This window comes from Pelodiscus sinensis, chromosome 1 (assembly GCF_052426305.1).
Source record: "Pelodiscus sinensis isolate ZL-2025 chromosome 1, ASM5242630v1, whole genome shotgun sequence".
Lineage (NCBI taxonomy): Eukaryota > Metazoa > Chordata > Testudines > Trionychidae > Pelodiscus > Pelodiscus sinensis.
The window spans coordinates 34,161,946-34,187,307 of record NC_143052.1 but is presented as its reverse complement, the minus strand read 5'-3'; the positions used below and the strand labels follow the sequence as shown (position 1 = coordinate 34,187,307).

The 25,362-nt window shown below is 39.1% G+C and overlaps 1 protein-coding gene across 2 annotated transcripts in view; it reads right to left on the bottom strand.

Annotated features, from left to right (window-relative positions):
• Window positions 1–1,052: 1,052 nt before the first annotated feature.
• The window catches only part of TAFA5 (TAFA chemokine like family member 5), a 665,524-nt gene continuing 641,214 nt past the window's right edge, over window positions 1,053–25,362 (bottom strand). The window contains exons 4-5 of one of the 2 annotated variants that reach the window (XM_089778743.1): window positions 15,635–15,768; window positions 1,053–3,352 (exon numbers count right to left, since the gene is read on the bottom strand). In XM_089778743.1, the coding sequence (XP_089634869.1) occupies window positions 15,691–15,768 (78 nt within the window). In that variant the 3' untranslated portion in view covers window positions 1,053–3,352; window positions 15,635–15,690. The remainder of the gene's footprint in view (window positions 3,353–15,634; window positions 15,769–25,362) is intronic. The other variant, XM_006118525.5, reaches the window with a different exon arrangement.

The window sequence follows — 25,362 nt, the reverse complement described above, 5'->3', positions numbered from 1 at the left end:
AGTAATAGAAAGCAAAAAGGTTTGTTCACAATAAATAAGTTAAAAGCATAATTATTATATAGGATAAATTGTTCTGTGGAATGCGAGAGTGTGTTAATATTTACTTCATTAATGGTCTTGTGAAATCTCAGTTGTTTGAAGCATTAGTTAGATTGGCCCCTGCATGGGCTGATAGAAAACCATACCAGCAGTTTTTTGAAAATTATTTTGAAAACCATACCAGCAGAAGAGAATTCTGTATTTCTCTAGATTGTTTTTGTTAGACTGTGAAGTGACCTTTTCCCCAACTCTACACATTTTATATTTTATTGTCCTTCCCATGTGTTCTGGAAAGTTCCCCATTTGCAAATTAGGAAAAGGAGCATATGTAACAGCATTCAAATCAGACATGCCTCCCTTATGCTTTGAATTTCTTTGTGGAAGAGGCACATAAAATACCCACATAAACAAATCAAATTTCTTTGTAAAATTAAGTTCTGTAAGGTTTGAAGCCCACAATATTATACAAGTGTAATGTTACTGCAAGATAAAGGTTGCAGCACAGCACTGAGGACACTAATTTACATGTACAAAAATATTACATTTTGTTCATTTGAAAAAGGATATTCTGAAAAGTTCTCTTATGAAGTGGCTTGAGACTGCTGTCACGCAAACAAGGCTCAGACCCACCTCTAGTTGCAATGTGCACTTGTCTGTGACCAATATTCTAAACTTGCTTTCAAAACAAGGACACTTTTCTCTTTTGCTGAACATTCAAAGTAATGAAATAAAAGTGACTACTAGTGATTTTCAGTGCCCCATCTGAGATATGTTAAAGGAACTTAATTTCCACTGCATGGATACTTAGCCAATGCTTGTATCAGACGGGACACCCAAAATTGTCAGTGTCCAAAACTGTCAGCAATTTGCAAATGTAGGGTATTATTTCAATTTCCAATGCAAAACATTTTCTCAGTCACTTATTTCATAGAGGGAATCTGCTTCCCAGTTCCCCTACCCACAAGCACCCTCAACTGAAATGCTCCATGTGACGTCATGATCAGTGAACAAAAGTCTCACTTATAAAAGGATTTTCTTTATTTCCATAATTTAGCTGAACCAACACAAAACTGAATACTGTAAAGCAACAAAAATGTAACATCTTTAGTTTTTTTCTGTGTTTACTAAATAAGGCTACTATACTCCCCTTTAAAAATCAACTGAAACAAAACAGAAAGTTGGTGGAGTGAGGGATCTGGCTCTTGAGTTCTAGTAGTACAGTAAATGTAATTACCATCATTTATTGCATGAGATTTTAAAGCAGACATTGGTCATTTATAGTGCAGTCAGTCTATAATGGTTTTCAAGTGGCTGGCCTTGAATTGCTACTTTGACACTGGTCAAAAACTTTAAGATTAAATAAGAAATTCGTATATATTTACTTTACTCAAAAGACACAGTCACCTAAAATTCATGGTTTTTGCAACCTGTGTATTAAGTAAGCCTGAATAGTGGAACAGGCCTTACCAAAAAAACAAAACAAAAAAAACCCAAACCAAAAAACACCTTTTTGTATTTGTACTTTTCAACTATGGTTGCTTGAACAATCTCTCTATATATTTTCTTTAGTAGCATAGAACTAGCATAGTATTAAAAGTTAATTGGAGTATTAGGTAGTATACTACAGTGGAAACTTGGCGAAATAGTTAAAACTGGAATACATTTGCCAGGAAGAAGTTAATCTCATTTGTGGATTTCATCATCTGAATATGTACCAGACATACATAGAAAGGTACAGTAATAAGGAGTGAGGGATTATCTTTTTATATTCATTTACCCTTTTTTCTATGCTGTCTTTGCATCAACTTTTCACTACCTGATAATGCCAAAAAAGTGGGCTTCCTAACAATGAGGTAAAACATTGAATCTGGGTCAAGGAACAGGCTGCAATTTGACCTTTATACTGTATTATGTTGAGGTGGGTGGGGAGAAGGAGAAAGAGAGAGAAAAATAACTCGGTATGGAAAGCCATGATTAAAATATTTTACACTCTATTTTTACCAGTACATAAAGACAAAAAATGCCTTCCAACAGTGCAATGGTTGAATGCATTTATGTAATATAAACAACATTATTCTTTGCTTTTTCTACAGAGTCCTTTCTGGTCATGCTTTACATCCAGAATGTCCCAATGGAAGAAAGCAAACGACACCTGCCACTTCAGAGACAACTGAAGTAATAAAACACAACTTAACTCTGAACCATTTGTCATGACTGTCAGAGTCACCACGTTAATTGTTAAATAGGATTTTCTACAAATATACAACATATAAAAACTGTTAAATATATAACTTTAGGCTTTTCAAAATACATTTAATGATCTCTTTCAAACAAGTGTTACTTTTTTTCTTTAATTTGCTTTCTGGTGCTAAATGGTGTATCAGATGAGACATAGGCCACAGATGACCAAACATGCTCTTTGCAAATACTGTATTATCCAATTTTAACTATCAAAAATGGAACTGTAGAAGAGGCATGTTTAACTGGTTAAAACTGAAAATGATTTTAGTACGAGAAAGTCAATCTAAGTACAGAGGAATAAAGATGCCATGTAGACAGTTTGCAGTTGTTTCATCATAGTTTTTCAAACATATGTTGTTTTCTCTCCATGCTCCTTTTCATTGTTTATAATGTGTTTTTTTCAAGAGTAATTTTCTGGTTTAGTTTTTACTGCAGTGTTCCATGAAGACTTCTGCTGGACAGGAACATCTCAGCTTTGTGAGAGCTGAATTCTTCTCTTTGTGAAGATCACCCTACAATTTAACCCAGATAGCTCTGTTAACAGTAAGATTGTGTCCACTTTAAAATAGATTTTGCTCTTTGGTCTATTGTATATACTGAAAGTATAAGAAAATAAAAGCAATTCATACAGTCCAGGGCACAAGAAGAGATTCTCTTTTGCACCTCAGTGTCCTCCCATAGACAAAACAGTCTTCTCTAAGGCTGATTGGGATGAATACTCTTCAGTGTAGTAGACTCTTCAGAATAAAACATGTGGGTTACATCAAGTCCAGCAGTGTGTATAACGCAGATGAAACGTTAACCATGAACTTTTTGTATTGCTAATGCCCAAGCGTATCTCTTATATCTATATTCCTTAGTCCGGTGCTCCTTATTATGGTAGAACAGACTTTTAGCTCATAATGTGGAGGAATTATGCTGTCTTTTATGAGATATAGAGAAACAGACAGTTGAGTTGATGACATATAATGGATGATGATCCACAGCAGTGAAACTTGACTAAAGTAAGTAGCTCACACAGAACCTAGACCACTCATACGAGGATTCTTTGATGCTGCATTTGTCAGGAGACCTGTAAATCAATAAGAACAAATACGTCAACATCTTACTCTATGCTTTTTTGGTTATCTTTGCTGGCCATTATTTTAAAATATGCTGCACTGAGATTCCAAGGAACAAGTTAATTCATTGGAAAATATATTTACCACCACAAACATTTTTTCTAGAGAAAAGAAACCTGATATAATCTATATAATTTATTTGTTGAAAGAAATTTTAACCATGGTGACTAATTAATGATTAAAATTCTATGACAATTTTATGAATTAATAGTTTACAACAGCTTAACTGCTATTCTTCTCTAAGTCCACTGCCCACCCATTTTCTAATAATATTAGAGACTGTTCTTCCTTTTGTATTAAGTTACATATAAAATGATTAAATAAAATTTTTTATTATTAAGTTTATGATTATCCTGTGCAAATAGGATATGATAAAAACTGAACTCTGAAAGTATATATGTTTAATAAAAATGCAAATATGTTTCTATTAGGGACATCTAATCTCTCATAGCATTGTTCAGCACACTAATTTATTCAATACTGCCCTCTAGTGATGCCATTACAAGTACAAATTAATACAAAAGCATATTTAGTATATTAAGTTAGAAACTTGTTTTAACTATAGAGATTTACAGACAAAAACAAATGTAAATTGCAAAAAAAAAATCATTGCCTGGTGAGTCTCAAAAAGAAAAATGGAATAGAAACCCTTAGAAATGAAAGGAAAGAAAAAAATAGTAGCTTGTAACAGAAACGACAGAACAAAAAGTACATAATAAGAACACAAGAGAAAATAAGAACAATAGAAGATAGCATAAATACAAAAGGTAAAAAAATGAAGTATTTATATGACAAGAAGCCTGCTGGAAAAATTCACCAAAATATCAGTCTAAAAATTGTTTCTAAATTACATAGGGCATTGTTCAGAGAAAAATGTTTTGAAGTACATTAAGGAAACATGATTACTTGAAAATGCAGTTTGAATGTTCAAACACTACCTTCTTTTTCCTGATGTTTCTCAACAGTTAAAATTCTCATTGTTGAGAGAAATACAAAGCATAACTCCAGAAAACACTAACAGTGTAAACAGTGTATGTGAAGAGGAAAGTAAATAAGAAAATCCAATTCCCTTGATTCAAGTCACATATGAAATTTAGATTTATTTTTAACCTACCCCTTGGAGAGGTAAATGTAAGAAATACCTGCCTCCAAATCAGTTTACTGACAGCTTGAAACATTTCTCTCTCTCTCTCTCTCTCTCTCTGTATATATTTGCCCTATAAGGCATAAAGTGTATTTCACAGATTTCTGCTTTTATCCTCTCACCTTTTCCAGGAAAAAACACCCCAGAAATCTTGAAAACAGCCTTTTCTTTTCGGACTAGTGATCAGATCTCCAAACCACATGGCCTCAGACAGGCTGAAGGCAAAAAACCTGGATGATTATTGAGGTATATTCTCTTTTTTATATACATTCAGCTAGAAGAAATTATGTTAAAGTTCTGCTTCAGTTAAATCGTTTGTTTCCCATTTACATTTTTCCCTTCTGGCCTCCCGCTATTCTTCTTCCCATTGCAAATATTTAGCATCAGTACAAAATTGTACACTTTAGGAATAATTTTTATGCAGGATGGCACATGAAGCTAGAGTTCTCTAACTTGCTATAGTAAAAGTGAGCTACTATTTTGTGAAGAATTAGGGTGACCTAGCTCAGGGTTTTCTGAATTATGTTGGAAAGACCCAAAGTTAAAAGCAACAGCATAAACTGCTGATAGACTGGCATGTTTAGTTTTTCCACAGTGAGCTTCAAGAGTGCAAGTCTTAGAATGGAGATAGATTCAGAACCAAACACACTCATTTTCAGATACCTACTGCTTTGTCATTTCATGGCTTTAGGTCTTTTGCCTTGCTAGTCCAACTTCCATTTTGAACATTCAGCTTTTCTGTGTGAATACTGTATCAACGCTTTAATAATAAAATGAGAGGAGTGGGTAGGATTCTACATTGTAAAATGCTAGGGGAAGATAGAGAGAGTAAATGAAAAGGATGGGGAGAGCATATGGAGGAGACAAGAGATGGCAAGCTTGCCTTCTCATCTCCATAATACCCTCCTTCCTCTTCATTTTCCATGGCGTACAAATAATCATTGCACCCCGTTATGAATTAAAAAAGAAAGAACAGGCACTGACTGACCAGGTCAAACCTGCAACCAGACCCCTGGTATTGGAAGATGAATGTAAAGGAAAAAAAGAGACACAAACTGTTCAGGATTCCCATTGTGACCGATCTTCAATTCCTCATACAACTACTGATTAGTTTGATATAAATTGGAATGTAAGTTGTGAACAAAGTAACTGAGGAGTGTGAACACTGAGTACTGGAGAATGCTTTTAGTTTTCTAATCTGAAACCTTGTGGCTGAAATAATAAAATCCTGGGCTCCCAAGTTTCAGCCTTGGGCCTGCTTATATGTTCATAGGCTAGGCATGATGGATGAAATCCTAACCCTGCAGAATTCTGTAGGAGTCTTACCATTGACTTCAATAGAAAATAATTCACCCCAAATTTTCACAAAGTAGATTTTAAGACCTTCCAAAAAAGCCTGTTCTGCTTTGTTTCCTAGACTTCAGCCAGGGCATGCTGGCTTTAAAAATAAAATGAGAGGAGTGGAAAGGATTTTACATTGTAAAATGCTAGGGAAAGGAGGAAACAGATTTCTACTCTTTCCTTTCCCTAGTAGAGTTTTCCTGTGTTGCTTCAGAGATCACATTTTCTGAATGGCATACAGAAATATAAATTGAACCTCTCTAATCTGGTAAATTTTGGTCCAGAACTATCTAGGCTCCAGCATGATTTTAGTTAGCTGGACAGCTGCTTAGTATGGGTGGGGCCCATGTTTCCAACAGTCCCCTAAAGTTTGTTTTCAGCTACCAGTCCTGGCTCTCAGTGTTCTGTGCTGTTATTTAGCTCTAATTTACCCCAAATGTCTTCTAAGAGCCCAGTAAGCAGTGGAAGTGTTGGTAATGCTGCTAAGCATGGGTATGTCTACACTACCCCGCTAGTTCGAACTAGCGGGGTAATGTAGGCATACCACACTTGCAAATGAAGCCCGGGATCTGAATTTCCCGGTCTTCATTTGCATAAGCGGGGCGCCGCCATTTTTAAAACCCCGCTGGTTCGAACCCCGTGCAGCGCGGCTACACGGGGCTCGAACTAGGTAGTTCGAACTAGGATTCCTATTCCGAACTACCGGTACACCTCGTTCCACTTGCTTCATTTGCAAGTGCTGTATGCCTACATTACCCTCCTAGTTCGAACTAGGAGGGTAGTGTAGACATACCCCATGTTTTTATGCTTTCTTTCTTACTTTCCTTGCACCAATACAATAAAATTGTGTAACAACTTTTTTATAAAGAGAGCACTTTGTCATAAAGAGAGCTGACAAGCCTTGACTAGGCATCGACTTATATAGGGTGTATCAGTATAGTCATACATTACTAAGCAGCATTCCAAGCTTTGTTCCATTTATTTGCTGTGGTGAAATAAAAATAAAAAGAGGCCACTGACCTCCAGTATTGACCTCCAGTGGTTTGGAAAATTCTCTGGCTTGGCACCAATTGGCAATCAGTGTTTAGGCTTTTGATGAGAGGATTATAATAGGCATTAGCAGCATATTTCCCAGCCAACTCTTGAAAAGCCATCACCCAGCAGCCCACGAGACAGAAGGATCCCACTCCTCTTCAGTATATAGCGCAGTGGTACCCAAACTTTTTCCCTGGTGCCACTCAGACAACTGTGCATGCCCATATTTGAGTTGGGGCTGGGAGTGGGGCCATGGCTCTAGGATGGGGAGACTGATATTGGTAAGGGGGCTGAGGTAGGGGCCCCCACATGGGGCCAGGAGTGGGGGGGAAGGCTGCTGGGACCCCAGGAAAAATCACTGAGCTTAGGGCTGGGGCCAGCAGCCACAGTCAGGAGTCAGCGGGGTGGAGCTCCCTCCCTGCACTGAATGGCTACATCTCCCTGAATATTCATCGGTGCCCACCCGGGGGAGTGGAACACACTCCACAGACTGGAGACCTTTGCTGTGGAGAGTAAAGTGAAGGGGGAAAGGGAAGGTCGTCTCTCTCTTTTATTTTCTCTTCTGACAAGTCTTCCTCCCGTCTGCAGAAAAGTGCCTCCCCTGACATCTCAGTCTCCAGCAGAACTTCAAAGCTCCTTCCGAAGCTGATGAGAGCTACTGTGATCCTTACACTCCTTGTCCTCGTGGTTTGTAAATACTTCTTCCCCAGAGCACGCACTGTCCTTGATTTAATAGCAAAATGCAAACAGGTGAATGGACTTGCCTAGAGTGGTCTCAACTTTCCCCATCAACAGGGAATCCCTATCCTACATTTTATCACTATCCTACATTTTACATCCTTTATCCCTGCACACAACCAGCTAATATCCCACTATACATACTGCGATTACAAAACCAATGCCAGAACACAGTATTCTCAGTGCAACGTAAGCTACAGCAGTTACGTTCCCCATCACTGTCCACTTCCTGGACGATTATTTCTTATGTGTCCTCCATATGAGTTTTTCTTCCACCCTGCTTTATATTTGGGGGTTAGTTGGTTAACCCATACTAGCAGGCCTCCCAAAAGATACCCCTCCACAGATTACTGACGCAGTGTGCTTCTCAACAGTTTTCACTGTTTTACCTAACTATGCAGTTATGTGCCTGTGCATGTGTGTGAATTGCATAACAGATAAAGGACCATTTTCCAAAGGTCCTCCTTCTAGTCCATAACTTTGTTTCTGCAGTCAAGTGAGGCATCATTATCTAACAGTATTTCTATACCTATGCCTGATTCAAAACCCATTGAGACTGAATAGAGTTTTTAGATAGATTTACTGGACTTTGGATCAGACGCTATACTATTATCTGTATGTGCACTACAGAAGGTGCAAAATTAGAGGCTACTTAAAAGAAATGACCCAGCACATCAGTCTGTATATACTTACAGAGAAAGGATCTTAATTTGACAAACTGATGGGAACTAAGCCTTTTTTCCTAATGGAATCCCTAAAGATGCCAAAAATCCCACACAAATCTTGGCAAAGGTTCAGCAATTTCACATGGGTTGCACTCTCAGTTTTCATAAAGAAAGTGAAAGTTGGGAAGTATGAACCAAAGCTGCAGTTCTCTACTGTGACAGCGAAGTGCTTAATTGGTTGGCAAGTGGAAGTAAGGAGTAGCCCACCTCCCCTGTAGTCTGGCATTCCACAATGCTAGGCCTAAGCTATCTACTTTTGTCCAAAACTGCTTTTTGGATCCTCTCCAGAGTCAAACAGTCTAAGTGGTCATTGAGTGGTTAATGTTGGATAGCAGCTGCAATGCTTGTCCTGTCCACGTTTTAGACTTTCAATTGCCTTTTTCAACACTATTCCTCCATCTACCTATCTTTTATACAGCATTCATCAGTGTAGTATCTGAACATTGGCTCCTCTTGTTTCTTGCTTGGACTAAAGTCTGGTAAAAACGCCTAATAAAAATATAATGTATGAAGATGAATACAGGTATTTGGCTGGTCATTGCCTTAGAAAATGTATTCATAACGGAAACAGTTCCAATGCTTTGAAGCAATTGACTGCAAGACAGATAAATAGCATGTCTTTGCCCTCTGCCTCTGCAGCTGTCTGTTCTAGGACTCTGAATAACCATGCATGAATAATACCACAACAGAGATAGAAACCATTAAAACTTCCAAGAAAAACCTGTCACTGCCCTGTATGGCACCTCACTCTTCACAGGAATAAAAATGCAAATTTCTTGTGATGATCCCAGCAGCAATACCAGCCTGTTGCATTTATGTGAACTGCCACAGTCCCTGGTGACAATTTATTCAGTATTGCTCCTTCTCTTCACTTCCTTCCATGCTATTCATTTATGCAAATTGATTTTTCAATGCTCACAAAAAGGACAAGTTAATCTAACTTTAAAGTGACTATAGCTATTAGAACAAAAAATACCCAGCATGAAGTGGTTTATTTGGAAAAGATGTACATTTATTATATGTCACTGAACTAGCCACAAGGCAGGCCATTTCAGAGTTCAAGAGCTTCTTGCTCCCACTGTTTCTGAAGTGTAATAGGGTAGGTCATACCTACTGAATGTGTTTGTGGATGATCGTTTGTAAAGATTGACCTAACACATTATGTAGTCTATACCCCACCTTGTTTTCCATACATATATGTAGCTTTTTCATAAGTTAGAATTCTGGAAGTATCTATTATTCTTAGAAAAAAACATGACTTTTCTTTGGCTTGGATTGTTTGCTTACTTTACATCCTCTATTCAAATCAGTGACAAAAAAGAAAAATTATCTGCCTGTGGCAAAAGGAAACTAATGTGCTAATAACAATTGGCTATGGCTCCTATCACTCTTCACACATATATTTTCTTCCACAACCATTGTCCTAATAGCAATAATTTCACCAGATTTCAAATAATAGAAGTGCTCAATATTTTTTAAACACCTTCCCCATCATGATCATTTTCTTCCTTTTGTATAAAAGTTATGATTATATTTCTTCTCTTCAATTTTTTAGGACTTGTTCTTAAGAAAACTTATGCATGAGATGTCTGAGTCTCATACCCTTACTCTGGCTGTATTGGATTTTACTCTTTGAAATCTATGGGGCTACTTACAGCATAAGGTGATCAAGGGTATTAAATCCAACCCCTCAGCATGAGTTGGGTTATTAGAATCTATTGCACAGCTGATTCATGGTACAGAATCATGGTACAGATGAAACACAATCAAGTACCAGTAAGGGAAACCTACGTTTAGAAGGAACCTTGGTATTCTCAATGTAGGCATGTCATGATGATGCTAAATCATATTTCTATAGAAAAAATGGAAAGTGGCCAGTGATATTTCACACTACATGATTCCTCAGGATAGGCAGATAATGGAGCAGCATTAATAGATGGTCTTATTAAGAGAATTCACTGAATGTCCTTACTAGGCTTGCGTGTGAAAAGCTGTAATGATATGTCAGGAGAAGGACTTGGGGGATAATAGGCAAAGGATTTGTGGGGCTGTATATGAAGCACAGGGCTGGCCCAGCACAGAGCCATGAGGGTTCTGGTCAAAAGATCCCCAACCTGCTTTTTCTAACACAGCATTTTCCAAACATGGGTCATGGGGCCGCCAGGGTAAACCACTAGTGAGCCCACACCGCTTTGTCTACTTAACATGTCCATAGCCACAGAGCCTCTGGAACTGCAGCCAATGGGAGCTGCAAGGCTCTGTGGCTACAGACACATTAAATATACAAAGCAGGGTGGGCCCACCAGCAGCTTACCCTGGTGGCCCCATGACCCAATTTGAAAAACACATATTCTTTGGCCTTCTTGTCAATGACACAAATCTTGCCTCAGATAACTTAAACGGATACTGTCAACATGAGAAGTTATTTTAAACTGACTAATTTAAAATATCTCAGAAGGGTAGTCATGTTAGTCCTATGGTGTTTAACATGCTAGCTGCTAGCCACATATAGCTATTTAGCCAGCTGAGTGTGGCTAGTTCACTATAGCTTCAGAGCTTTGTTGGACACTGCAGTTCTGTATGTTTAAAAAAACGAATAGTCCTGTGGAACTTTAGAGACTAACAAAAGTATTCAGTATTATGTGCTTTGTGCTTTCACAAAACTCACTGTGATACTATATATTTTGTTAGTCTCTAAGGTGCCATGTCCTACTCATCATTTTTAAGTTAAAATTAAAATTCTAGCTTCTGAGATCACATCCTTCAAAGAGTACATTCTCACTACTTTAAAAATCTTTAAAGGGCATTTTAATAAGAGGTTTTCTTCTCCCCTGTTTATGTTCAAAAGTGTCTTTTACTAAGATACAAGGGTGCCTGCTTGAAGGTTCTCTAAAAATTGCACTTGTTTGATGAATTAGAATATCATTTCCCATTTTAACGATAGGGAACTGGTACACTTTTCCATTCTAGTGGAACATTCCAAGGGGTTGCTGTTAAATGCACAAAATAGACTGGAGAAAAAAAGAGGACTATTTCCCTACTCTATTCTTTCAGTTACAGAAATCTTACGTTTCACTAGATAGAGAATTTTCATGCACAATGTGATTTACAAGTTGACTGTGTCCCTTTAAATAGAAAAAAATTATCTACCATAACAGAATAATATTTCACTCATATTGTACATAAAGAGCCTCTTGTTTAATCACATAATGATACTCAGCAGTAAAGAGAGCCCAAACTGGAGACTTGAATCTGAACCCTTTTCAACTCATCAAAGGAGGTAGTGTCTGAATTAAAACCCACCATCCAGCTCCTTCTGTGTGGTCTACTGAGATTGAAAGTTCTTTAGGTCAAGGAGCTGTCCTATCCTGTAAAGCACTAGTTCACTGTAGAGTGCTGAATGGCTAACAACTTTAATGTTGCTTCAAATATGACTGAAATCTCATGAGACTGTCTCACAATAGGAAGCTGAACTTGAATCATAGCCCTTATTAAGCATCAAATTCAAACCCTCAACATCTGTCTGAATTTAATCTGGATTGAAATGCAAATACTGCTTCCTTGGTGGTTCTACCTGAAACAGTCATAAAACAATTCTCTATAATATTTGCTCTATAGATTAGCTAACCAAGTGGAAGTTGTTTTGCATGGGAAAACGGTCTTGTGATTAAGACACAGAAACAGAAGTTGGGAGTAGAGATGTTAAGGGGTAATTGGTTAACCCCTTACCTGGTAAGTATCACATTTTAACAGTTGATGCTTACAGGGTAATGGTTAACTAGTACCTGAGGAGCAGCCTCCCCCCCCCCACAACAGGTGGAGGGCTGTTCCAGAACCACTGGGACCCCACATGGGACTGCCAGCACCCAGCCCACGCCAGCTGGGAGCTGACAGCTTTACAAAGGGCCAGAAGCAGCTGGGCTGGAGCAGCCCGTGGAGGGCTACTCCACCCAGCTGCAGTGGGTAGGAGGCTGCTCTTGCTCAGCAAGATTGGAGGGGCCCCCTCTGCTTGTCTCCTGTGTGATCAGTTAACTTGTTAAACGTAACGCTTAACCAGTTAATTAATTAAGTGGGATTTTACAGACTTCCTGCAAGACCTTGGTCAAGTCTTCTATTGATTCTCCAAATGCAAAACAGGGATACATCTACTTTCCTACCTCAAAGGGACGTTGCATTCTAAAGTATGTTGAACATATTGCCAGGAACCTCAGCACCTTGGTTCTTGTGTTATAATAAACTATTTTTCTGACCTAAAGCTGTACATTGTGAAGAACTGACCAAGCTATCCTAAACAGACAGGGGCTTCTTAGCAGTTATCTGATAAACCAGGTTCTGCATTTTACTGAGTTGCTAACAAAAGCATTGGTAATAAGTGTCTTTTACTCATGAATTGGGCTAAAAAGACATGATCATCTCAGAAAAGACCTAAAGGTTAAGATACTGAGTCCGCCCCTTGGGGACAAAACAATTCTATCTTAGAAAGGGTTTAGTGACCTGTGAGATACATTGTCTTTTATCTTATCTCAAGTGTAAAGAAAGTATCTAAGAATTGTAATGTCCATAGATGAATGGAACCTGAAACTTAGGTAGGAGAAGGAGAAAATCAGCACTTTTCAGTGCAATGTCATTGAGACATCAGCATCAAACAGCAGGGATAAATAAAAGGCACTTGTAATCTAAAATGGAGCAGCAATGGGAAATGGTGTAGCTACATTTCTCCTAGAGGCCATGCTAACAATCTGGGTAAGGATCAAATACATTAAAAACAACCTATCCCTAAGGTCCTAGACTAAATATCAGGATTGTATCTAATTTCCTCTTGTTTTTTACAACTATGATAGGTATAAAGTTTATTGAAGTGAAAATAAAGATTTGTCACTGGTATGTGATTTGAAGTATGAAAAATGACCACTTCTCTGCTTTCCTTACTGCTCAGATACATGCAATTCTCATATTAATGTGACTGAAAATATACAAGAGTTTCCAAAGGCTTTCCTCTGGGTAATAAAATGGTAATTAGGGATTATAATTCCTGTGATTCCCTTTTATTTTTGAGATGGCAAGAACAAGTTAACAGAGTCTAAGAATTACTTTTAATACAGTGTCTTTATTATCTATAGATACACAGATATCTACACATCCATATCTATATGTTGCAAAAACTATTTCTTATCTCTTACAATATCTACCAAAGATATAACTGGTGATTGCATCATATCCTCTTAAAAAACATCATGAGGGAATTCTATGTTAACAGTTAAGTATTTATTAAAGATAATGGTCTTATATAAAGTAAAACTTCCACTTCTGCGTCATTATCAAATAGAGCATTGTATAGAGGGTGACAGGAGATTTAATTGTAAGGTTTAAAAATTTCATGTTATAAAGTACAACTGCACTAGTCAAGAACACACACACACACACACACACACACACACACCTCTGGCATCAAGTGAACTCTGCAAATAATCTTAAACCTTTATTTTTCCTTCTCTAATTAGAGGAGAGAATTATGCAAGGGCATTCATGAAGTGACATCTGATTGACAAGCAGCTGTTCTGGACCAAGGTTGGGCTCACACTTGCAGTAAAAAATGGGAACAGTGATCCTGAGATTGATTGTGAAAACAGTTAAACTTTAATGAATAATACATCAGAAAAAATGGTAATGTCCTATTAGGCAGGATATTTTACCGATTAAAAGAGAGAATTCAGACTCATAATATGTGGGCTTTAGCTAGGATGCTTTCCTGCCAGTGAACGAATTGAATAATCAGTTTGCCAGTGAATATTATGTCTGGTTTATGTATTCACATGTCTATTTCTGAAAATAGAAAAAAAAGGCTTGTTTGGCCTCATTCCAAAAATACAGAGTGGTACAGTAGGTAACTTGAAATCAGCAATCTTTGCTAGCACGCCAGGTACAGGAAAGAATCACCATCATTCGTAATTCAGTGTGCAGAGTTTGTGCTTATGCTTTGAAGATGGGGTCTGAGAGGTTAAGGGGGCAGAGGAAGAAACATGCATATACATTAGATAAAGAGGAATGCAAGAAATTTCTTCTTTTAATGAATTTTTATAACTCTGCTTGAAGGCAAAAGAAAGAGCATGCTCTGTACTTACATGAAGTGGGAATATACAGCCATTCAAAGCATATACAGAAAAGACATATAGGGGTCGTGAATGAAGTTTGTAATGATTTGAACAGATACAAATGAACACATAAGAGGAAACACTCTCCTTGCATCCTAGAAGACTGCCTACTGATGATCATAATCCTCACACTTAATATTGAGGCTGGCAGGAAAGTTTACTAAAACAGCAGTGTCCTTTGTTTGATGCACAGATTTCCAGAATCTCCAGCACAGATTTCCAGAATAGCTCCATGTCAGCACAAATTAGTTCAGCAGTGTTCCACTTAGGAGAACTTTCTTCTAGATAGCACTCCAATCACAGAACCTTCCAGTCTAACAAATGGGATCTCACTGTTAACTTTTTAATAATGTTTAGATCCTGGTTCCAGAGACTTTTCAAATTTTGGGCTAATCCACCAGTCGTGTGCACGTTGAGCACATATCCGCTCTGTAATGGAATTGTTTGAAAACAGTGACATCTAATTTAGGGATTTTTAAAAAGAATGTCACTCTCCTAATTTGCATTGGAATAATAACTGTCATCTCTAAAGGATTTGTACTCCCTTCATATTACATGGCATACGGGGGGGTGGGGGGGGGGGGTGGGTCAAGGCAAAGGAAGCAATATCTATCTCTAGAAATAATAGACTTCTCCAGAAAAAAGACTGCATAAACACTGGGGGCCAAATTCTGCCCTCAGACATGGATATTCAGCTCACATTTAATATAATGGCATGCACGTATGTGTATCTACGAGGAGTATTTGGCCCTTTTTTCCAAGCAGGAAATATCTTTGCATTCTTTTGTGTTTTCTTTCTATAGTCACACATATTCCTATTTGTAATATGTGCATATAGCCACGTCGTTAAGTTCTGACTTGCATCTGAGTGAGAAGAAAGGAAGAGGCTGGGCACAAAAGACATGCAGGGTTGAGGATAGGAGGAGGTGTACATTCATCCCCACAAATTAGCCAGTGAAAACATTTTTAGTCCCCCAACAGCAAAGCAGACACATGGAAGGATTCACAGTCCATGTAAACTTCTGTTTAACATTTTAATTACATTTAAACCTAAACACAAATTTGGGACGCATACAGTACAGTAGTTCAAAAACCAACCAGTGTGTCGCTGTGTATCAGAGGCAGAGCCCTGTGTATTGTGCAGCATATTGGATCTAAATTCTTTGGCAAGATCCCCAATACCCCCTGGTTTCTGTGGAATTTTGGCAAGGAGTTCTGTGGTGATCAGATTTCTGCAGCAGAATGGAAACAAATAGAAAAACAGTAAAAATAAATAAATAAAACAAACTGGTAAACCGCAAGGAAACAATGCTATCATTTCTAACAGTTTACACATACACTATGTACGTGAGGGAAAAGACGGTAAGAAAGCAAACACAATACAGCTTTGGGGGGAAGCAGGGAAAGAGAAGTGACCTCCATCCCTCCATTCAGAGCCATTTGGTGTTTGAAGAGCTACATGTCCTTTGTGTATAGAAGGGGTAAAAGTACTATACTTGCTTTCCCCGCCCTCAGGAAAATTCTTTCTCCTGCAAAGTGTGGGAATCCACACTCCCTTCCACCTCCCAGGATATCTTCCAAGGGACTCCATCATCTCCCCCACAGAACAGTTTATCTGACAACATTTCTAAGACTGTAGGAGAAGTCCAAATAGCTGCACCTCTCCACAGTGGGACACAGCAAGTCCCAGGCTACCATCAGTTGCATACTAATTCTCAATGTCACTCCATCTGCATCATTGTAAAAAGTGTGATCCCCTAGCTCAGTGTTTCTCAACTTTTTTAAATAAAGTACCCCTTTTTCAAAACAATGGAATAAATACCCCCAATACCTACAGTTTTCAGACATAAATGTTTTCTACCATTGCAACACATTTGTTTAAACATCTTAATTGTAGTTAGGCGAGTGACAACATTGTCAGATGTAAAAAGTACAAAAACAATAAAGCGCTGTAAAACTTAAAACAAAAATTCAGTTTTCTCCAAATTTCAGTTGTGTTGATGTGCCCCCCAGACTTCTCGAGTACTCCTAAGGGTACCACTGGTTGAGACACACTGCTCTAGCTGAGCATTATCTCAGGAATAAACCAACCTGAGAATAGGAGAAAGGGATGAGAAACAGATTTTTGTTACTGGTGCCATCCTGTTCATCTGATCAAAACAGCACACTACCATTGTTCTGCTAGATGAGGCTACCTAACAAAAGATGTAGTGGTTTCTGTGGGTCTCTCATCACAGAGGAAATTCCACAGCTAGTCCTGTGACAATACAATCCCAGCAGTCAATAAGCCCTAATCATAGATAAGCATCACAGAGCATACAAAGCTTCATTACATGTGTGTTATAAACAGTAGGCACTGCCAATACGATTTTTAGAAACAAATATTCAGACCTTGTTTTCATATATATAAATGGAAAAAAACCCAGCAAAAACTGGAGAATAAAGTACAAATTATTTGAGGTATTAAAAATGCATTGGTGTTAATTCAGAGTGCCACACATTGCACTTTGCCAGTCCTAATGGTAGCTGTGGAACTGACCTTACTGCATCATAAAATGGCTACACAGTTAAAATGTAATGAACCTGAGAAGCAAATGAGCTTCAGGTGGAGACAGGCACCAAAATATTACAGTGACAATCTCATTAGTCAAATCTGGTAAGGTATTCTCTTTGCTATTCATCACAGTGTATTTCTGAGTTCCTAATCAAATGCAAACACTCACCCCAAGAACGCATTTAAATGAAACCTGTTCTCTACTTTAGAACTTAGTTTTCTTGTTAACGGGAGCTTTGCTGCTTAGTATTGCATCTTTTCCCCTGTCACTGTTCTTGTCAATTACAGAACAAATACCAGGCATATGAAAGACCTTTGTGGCAATTTCAAACGTATAGACTCCTTGGACTTGCTGGGACTACAGTATAAGCAAAATCGTAGGAGGATCTCAGAATAGAAGGGAGAGATAGCATTATGTCTTAGCAATTACAAGAGAGTGCAGCCAAAATAAAGAGATAACGCTTGAAGTTTTAATAATGGCCCAGATGACAAGATTGGTGACAACCCACCATCTCACCATCCAATTACCCTGTGATGCAATGTTTTTGCCTTGTGAAAAACACACCCTCAAATGCCAACGGCCTCAGATCTGGGATTTTCATTCCCAAACTCTCAATCCAAAAAACTCCCAGAGGATGATAGCAGGGTTGATGTGAAGGGATGTCTTGTGTTGCTTACCACTGACCTGTCTGACTGTTTAGTGTGAAAGGTACAGAAAAGAGCCTCATTCAGGCAGAGTAGATGATATGTACAAAAAAGGGAGAAATTATCCAAGGGTCTTGAGAGTGGAAGACAACATAGGTGTGATCTCAGGATTCTTACTAGGGATATAATAGTCTAGTCAATTAACCAATAAACAAAAGCATATAGGTTAATGCTATAGACTACATGCATTCCTCCCCTCCCCCGGAAGTAATTTTTTTAGCAGGCTGACCAGCATCTTGGCTCGGTCTTGACTTGTGCTGTGTCTGGGACCTACCCTCTCCCTCCCCCCCCGCAGCTATTCATTTAAAGTGTATTAGGAGCCAGGTGGCCCGTCAGCCTGACTCAGTTCAGGTTTGCGCCAGGTCTGGGAGCTCAGACCCCACCCTCAGACAGAGGCTGCTGCAGTGCGGGGTGGCAGGCAGCCGGTCCGCAAGAGAAGCTGGTGTTTAAACTGGATCTCCTCATAGGCCAGTTCCTGCTTGGCACCCTACGCTGCTGCCTCTGATAAAGAGGCAGCATCACAGAGTGGCAGGAGACTCCCTCGGAGTGGGACTGGAGCACACTGGCTACTGGCTCCACCCTCGGGGACTACAGAATAGTCAACTAACTGATAAGAATGCATGAGGTGAATTGACTATTCAATTAACCAATATTTAACATCCCTAATTCTTATCAGTACCTCTCCGTGAATAGCAAATGATTCAAGAGGCTAGATTGTAACTTTAAGGCATAGCCTTATTGTGAAGGAGAAGAGAAAATGATGAGGAGTAGAAGCTCCTCAAGACCTTGTGCTTGAGGCCCATGTTCCGCTTACTTAGAGCATCCAGCACAAATGCTCCCCTCCTTATTGGGAGCGCGCTCTGCTCACCACGTAGGGATGATAGGGATGCTGATGGTGCTGCCCTCAAGCAGTCCTTGCACATGCACATGATTCTGGCTCCTTGTACCTTCTCTCTCTCCTTGTGCAACACAATCTGACCCAAAGGCCCTACACAATCTGATCCAAAGTGCTTTTCATATTATTACATTATGTCCGCTTTTGTGACTTCCAACTACTATGCAAATATAGTTATACTATATTCATAACTTTTATACAGTGCTTTTTGTCAGCATAGCTCAAGAAGCATTACAAAGGGATCATTAGCCCCATTTTATGGCTGGTGAAGCTAAGCCATTTGGGAGACGATATAGAGTGACCTACGAAGTCACTGTATTCTTCATCGTTCATACACAATGCCAGAAAGCAGAACACTGGCATCAGTGGTTAATCTAAAATGGTTCCAAAATGATATTTTCATTTTAAGGTGAGCTTTTGCTGAAATAACATTAAGCTGGCACTGTCTCCTAAACAGCAGCGTGAGGTATATATTCCACCCATAAAACCCACCCTGCTCCTCGGAACTTTTGTTCAGAATCTGGCACATTGATGAGCCAGAACTCTGACATCTGGAACTTCCTGAGCTGACTCCAGATGGGAAACAATAATCCCAATATTTTGCCAGAGGTCATCTTTCTGCAGGATGGGACAGGTGCCTCTGGCCAAAACCAATGACTGTAGTCGAGCAATTTATTATCCACATTCAGCAAGACAATATTCTGAAAATGATTGCATCTTTCCTAGTGATGGTAATGTCATATTCACATATGGGATATGCTGTTGTCTAGCAGGCCAAAAGCAGAACAATCAATATTTAAATATGAAAAAATTAAGATGGCTTCTCTCTGGATCATAAGCAAACATAATCCAGAAGCTGAAGCTGAAGCTTGATATTAATGTCAACAAGGAGATAAATATATTTTGATTAAAAGCCCAGTATGTGGTTTGATCTGATATCAATGCCAGATGCATCATACGCAGTCAATTGCCATTTGCTGTGATAATTTGAGACATTTGTATATTTAACTATAAGTATATTCCGATGCCACTCTGTAATTCTGAAAATTCTCCTGGAACCACTGAAACTGGCTTATTTCCCAGATATCTTCTTCATAGCAAAGCCTCATCCTGAGTTTTCACACACACACACACACACACACACACACAAGTACAGATGTGTACACATAGACACATACACTGTACAGGTACAAAATGGGACAGAGGTCTGGCAAGTTTATGAGTTTGTATTGCTATCTCAAATTATATTCCTAACTAAACTCGTAAAGGCAATATTACCGAGATAACTGATGATTTAAAATGAAGTGACCCATTTGTGAATTGACATTCCCTCTACTTAATGTATTTTTTCTGTGTCATAACCCATGATTGGTCATCTAAGCAAAATACATTTCTGGCTCTCACAATGAACTAGATACTGGACTTAGGGTAAGTGGTCTAGTGAAGGGTGCCCAAAGTATAGGCAAAAGGGCAAATCAGGTCTACTGAACTCTAAAGTGTATAGTTTCTCTAGGATAACAGAAGGTAAACGTATTCATGGTGTCCTGTGTTTGAGTCTCAAAAATTTGTGACTATCTGGAATAGATTAAAACCTTATGGCTGTGTCTAGACTGGCAAGTTTTTCCGCAAAATGATTTTCAGCTGCTTTTGCGGAAAAACTTGCCAGCTGTCTACACTGGCCACTTGAATTTGCACAAGAACACTGACGATCTCATGTAATATTGTCAGTATTCTTGCGGAAATACTATGTTGCTCCCATGCGGGCAAAAGCCCTCTTGCACAAATGCTTTTGCGTAAGAGGGCCAGTGTAGACAACATGTTATTGTTTTGCGCAAAAAAGCCCCGATCGCGAAAATGGCGATCAGGGCTTTCTTGCGCAAAACTGCGTCTACATTGGCACGGACGCTTTTCCGCAAAAAGTGCTTTTGTGGAAAAGCATCCGTGCCAATCTAGACATTCTTTTCCACAAATGCAGTTAACGGAAAAACTTTTCCGTTAAAAGCATTTGCAGAAAATCTTGCCAGTCTAGACGTAGCCTATGGGTAAAAAATAAATGAACATAGACTCAAGTTTCTTTTTATCTAAATTATACACAAAGTTCCTGTTACTGCACTGGATAATGTAGAATGAAACAGTAGCAATGGGTAAACACATGGAGCCCGCTACAGGAGTCCAGCAAAACACAGCTCTGTGTCCAAGGTCTCAGGCCTACCTGTTTCCTTGGGTGCTCCTTCCAAGATTCTGTTACCATTTCCTCTATCATGTACTAACCCTGCACGAAACATATTAAACAGTCTTTTGCAAGAATGACTTAGAGAGGAAGCCATGTTAGTCTGTAACTTTAAAAACAACTAGTAATCCTGTGGCACCTTAGAGACTAACAAAAATAAATATAATATCATAAGCTTTTGTGGGCATGAAGTGAGTTTTGCCCACAAAGGCTAATGATACTATATATATTTTTGTTAGTCTCTAAGGGCATGTCTATACTAGGAAATTATTTCAAAATAATGAAATTTTATATAATAAGTCCCAAAAAACTATTTCAAAATAAGCTTATTCCCAAAAGAAAGCAGGAGTTATTTTAAAATAACCAGCCTCTTATTTTGAAATAACAGGCTTGGTAGTGTGGACACTCCGATTGTTATTTCAAAATAAAGGGAGTTCTGTACACTAACTCCCTAGTGTAGACCAGGGCTAGGGTGCCACAGGACTATGCGTTGTTTCCCAAGAATGTGTTCGATCTGCCTCTCAGAATTTGCCAATCATCTCAGAACAAACTAGGTACCGAACTGTCAGAAGTTCCCTGGCATCCAGAAATTTCAGTAACATTTACGCTCCTAAAGGCAACACCCACAAAGGAGTCAGCATTGTAGCACCTAACTTAGGTCGAGTGGAATCCCCCAGCTCCATGTACAGTGCCTAGGCTTCCTCTACATTATATGGGACAATTTGGTGCCCAGGCTCCCTATATAATCATAGTGTAAGTTAGACATGTGAGAATGGGATTCACAGAAGCCAGCCAACTGAGCTGGGACTCACCTAAGTTAGCAATAATGAGTGAAAGAACAAGGCTATAACTCAGTGGTTAAGGTACTCTACTGGGCTATGGAAAAGTCCAGTTTAAATCTCAGCTCCAAAGAGCGTGTTGGACGAAGTGGGAGTTTTTAAAGGAGAAATTGAGAAAGCCCCACCAGACTAACTCATAATCCGGTGATTAAGGCACTAAAATAGGAGACTTAGATTAAGAACATAAGAATGGCCAATTATCAAGTGATCCTTCATCTGTCAACTATTTCCAGTCCTTGACAAACCGAGGCTAGAAACACCATTCCTACCTATTCTGGCTAATAAGTATTGATGGACCTAACCTCCATGAATTTATCTAGTTCTTTTTTGAACTCTGTTGCAGTTCTGGTCTTCACAACATCCTCTGGCAAGGAGTTTCACAGACTGACTGTGCACTGTGTGAAGAAAAACTTCCTTTTGCTTGTTTTAAACCTGTTACCTATTAATTTCATTTGGTGAGCCTTAGCTGTTATGTTATGGGAACAAGTAAATATCTTTTCCTTATTCACTATGTCCATATTTCTCATGATTTTATAGACTTCTATCATATCTCCCCTTAGTCTCCTCTTTTCTAAACTGAAAAGTCTCAGTCTTTTTAATATCTCTTTATATGGGACCCGTTAAAAACCCCTAAGCATTTTTTTGCCCTTTTCTGAACCTTTTCCAATGCCAATATATCTTTTTTGAGATGAGGTGACCACATCTGTATGCAATGGTTAAGATATGGACATACCATGGACTTATATAAAGGCAATAAGATATTCTCTGTCCTTTTTTTAATGATTCCTAATATTCTGTTTGCTTTTTAACTGCCACTGCACATTGAGTGGATGTTTTTGGATTCAAGTCTTTGAGGATTTGAACCTGCATCTGCATGGCCTGGGTAAATTCTCCAAACTCTAGGCTATAAGAAATGAAGGCATTATCACCATCATTGTTTTGTGTGGACCCTGATGTGGCCTGGGGAGTTCTCAAAGCAAATTTACTGAATTGGCCCTCACAGAGGAATGCTTCCTTTGTGGAATCCCACTGGGGCTTAGGCGTGAACCAGGGGCAAAGAAGCTCAGTGCTGTCAGGACTCAGTCAGATTTGTGCATGTTCACTTGCAGAAACTGTGTGGACTTCACGGATGGACTTTAGTCTCCTCTGGGCTAGGCAGCAACTAGGTAGGGGGTTCTGATCATTTAAATCGTTGACACAAGCACCAAAAGTGGAAGTTAGGTACTGTAAAATCGTGAGTATAATGCGCGCCTATGTATAATGCACACCCTGACTTTAGAATCTTGGCATAATGAAAAAAATGAACTCCTATGTACAATGCGCACCCCATTGTACAGGAGAACGGGAGGTAACCTGTTTCTGAAATCCAGAATTTCTTGGTCTCTACTAAACTGGAACACAACATTAATTATCCTTAAACCAGATCTGAAGCTACAGGGAAACACATGTGCAGCCCAGGGAGCCGGCGGCGGAGTTTGAAACCTACCCCCCACCCTCCCGGACAGCTGCCCGGGTGCTGTGGGTGGCAACACGGCCTGCCCCACTGTCCCAGGAGCCAGGAACCGACCCACCAGCACCAAGACCAGCCTCACCTGCTTCCTGGATGTGGCCCTGGGCTGCAAGAGAGCGTGAGGGAGGGACGTGCTGCTCCTACCTGCAGGCTCACCCGGGAAATGTGCACGCAGCAGAGAGCTGCCCGCACGCTGCGCCGAGCTCACATCTGCCACAGGGACCCCCGGGGACCCCTGGGGCAGCCTGAAGGAGCACCGGGCAGGCAGCGAGTCAGGGAGCTTGGCAGGGCGGCGGCCCCCGAACTGTGCTACAGCAGGAAAATTTCCATGCGGAGGGGAAGGGAAGTTTAAAACTTTAAAAAATTGCTCCTATGTATAATGCGTACCCCGGCTTTGAGCATAAAAAAACAGGGGGGGGGGGGAAGTGCACATTATACTCACGATTTTACGGTATCTATGTCCCTTTTGAAAATGGGACTGAAGTATAAGGCACTGAGGGCCTTTCAAATATTGTTCCCAAAATGGAGTCATTACAGTGCAACACTGAATATTACTCAGATGCAGTACAGTGTAAAACTTCTCTTAAAGTGATGGTAAGGATGATATCATGCTGGTTCATGTTTGGTCTCAAAGAGTTCCATATAAAAGGCTGTTTTTTCCCAGGGATGAAAGTTGGAAAAATCATCTTTTTATCTGGGAGCTGACCTATTTGGTACAGAATTGGCAAGACACAAACTCAGAGCCTTACAATGCCATTTTTATAGACGCTTTTCGCAGCAAAACCACACTAAGCATTGAGGGCTCAATATTTAGGGTAGATTGGGCCCTACTCTTACATGACCCAGAATGAGGCCTTCCCTCTCTGGTGTAGTACTAGAAGCCTCCCTCACATCACAGCTCCACTGAGAAACCTGGGGAAGAAAGCAAAAGGGTGATATGGGAGAAGGAGGATGGAATCAATCAAAAACATCTCAGATAATGAATGTAGCCATTTGTAAGAGGTCATTCACTGATTATCAGCCAGTACACTTCCATGTTTCTAGTAAGCAAGACTCATGTAATTTGGTGCATTCATATAATATAATAATTAAATAAAGAAATATGAGTTAAGCATCAGTCATTCTTATCAGGTTACAGCAGCCAAAATGCCCTTTCCTGAATATTTCAGGTAACAGCATATAAAACTTACATTCATTGTTTCCCCTGCACTGTTTGTACTAGGTATAAAGCCTTTGGTTTGGAGCAAAGATCACTTGAAGTTATCAAGTTAGAAATTTTGAAAAGTGGCTGCTGACTTTGGATAGCTCAACTTGAGACTCTGGAACTGGATATGAGAAACTGGCCTATTATGTATCTGAGATAGAAAAGCTATTGTACTATCAGTTTTACATAGTTTTACAGTTCTATAAAATTACTTAATGCCATTTTTCCCATACACATAATACCAAACAGTGTCCGTAGAAGGGCACATTTATGAACAAAAGGTCAATGTTAAAAGCAGCACTTTAGTGATCACAAGCACTTCTCTTCATTTAAAATAATGAAACTAAATGACATCACATTTGAAAACAGGAGCTTTCTAAAGGCAAGCAAGTTCACTGCAGGTGCCAATCTTGATAGTCAGTTCTGCAGAAACTGTTATAATTTTGTATGCTGTTTGTTAGAAAATATAGCACAGATTAATTTCCAGGAAACTATAGTATCTCTATTCATTACAGGTTACAATACTTCACAGAATCTCTTCATATTTCAAATATCTTTTATATTTAAAAAAAATTGGTCCAAATAATGGGCTCAAGTGAATTTAAATAGTTGTGTTACAAGCTCTATAGATTTTATAGGAAATACTGAATCTTCTTTAGCCAACTGCTGTGTGAAATTTCCTTGGGTTACAGGAAATTCTTGCCATGTTGCAGGAGCCCAGATTAAGTTTCATAGAAACAACTCAAACTCTTTAAAAAAAATCAAAAACTTATATGTAACGTGTATATCAGATATGTGATCGAAGAAGTAATGAATTCTGTCAATACAGTGCATCTTCCAGGTTGATAATCTAGGCTTTGTTTTTTGAAAAACACCCATATAGTATTTT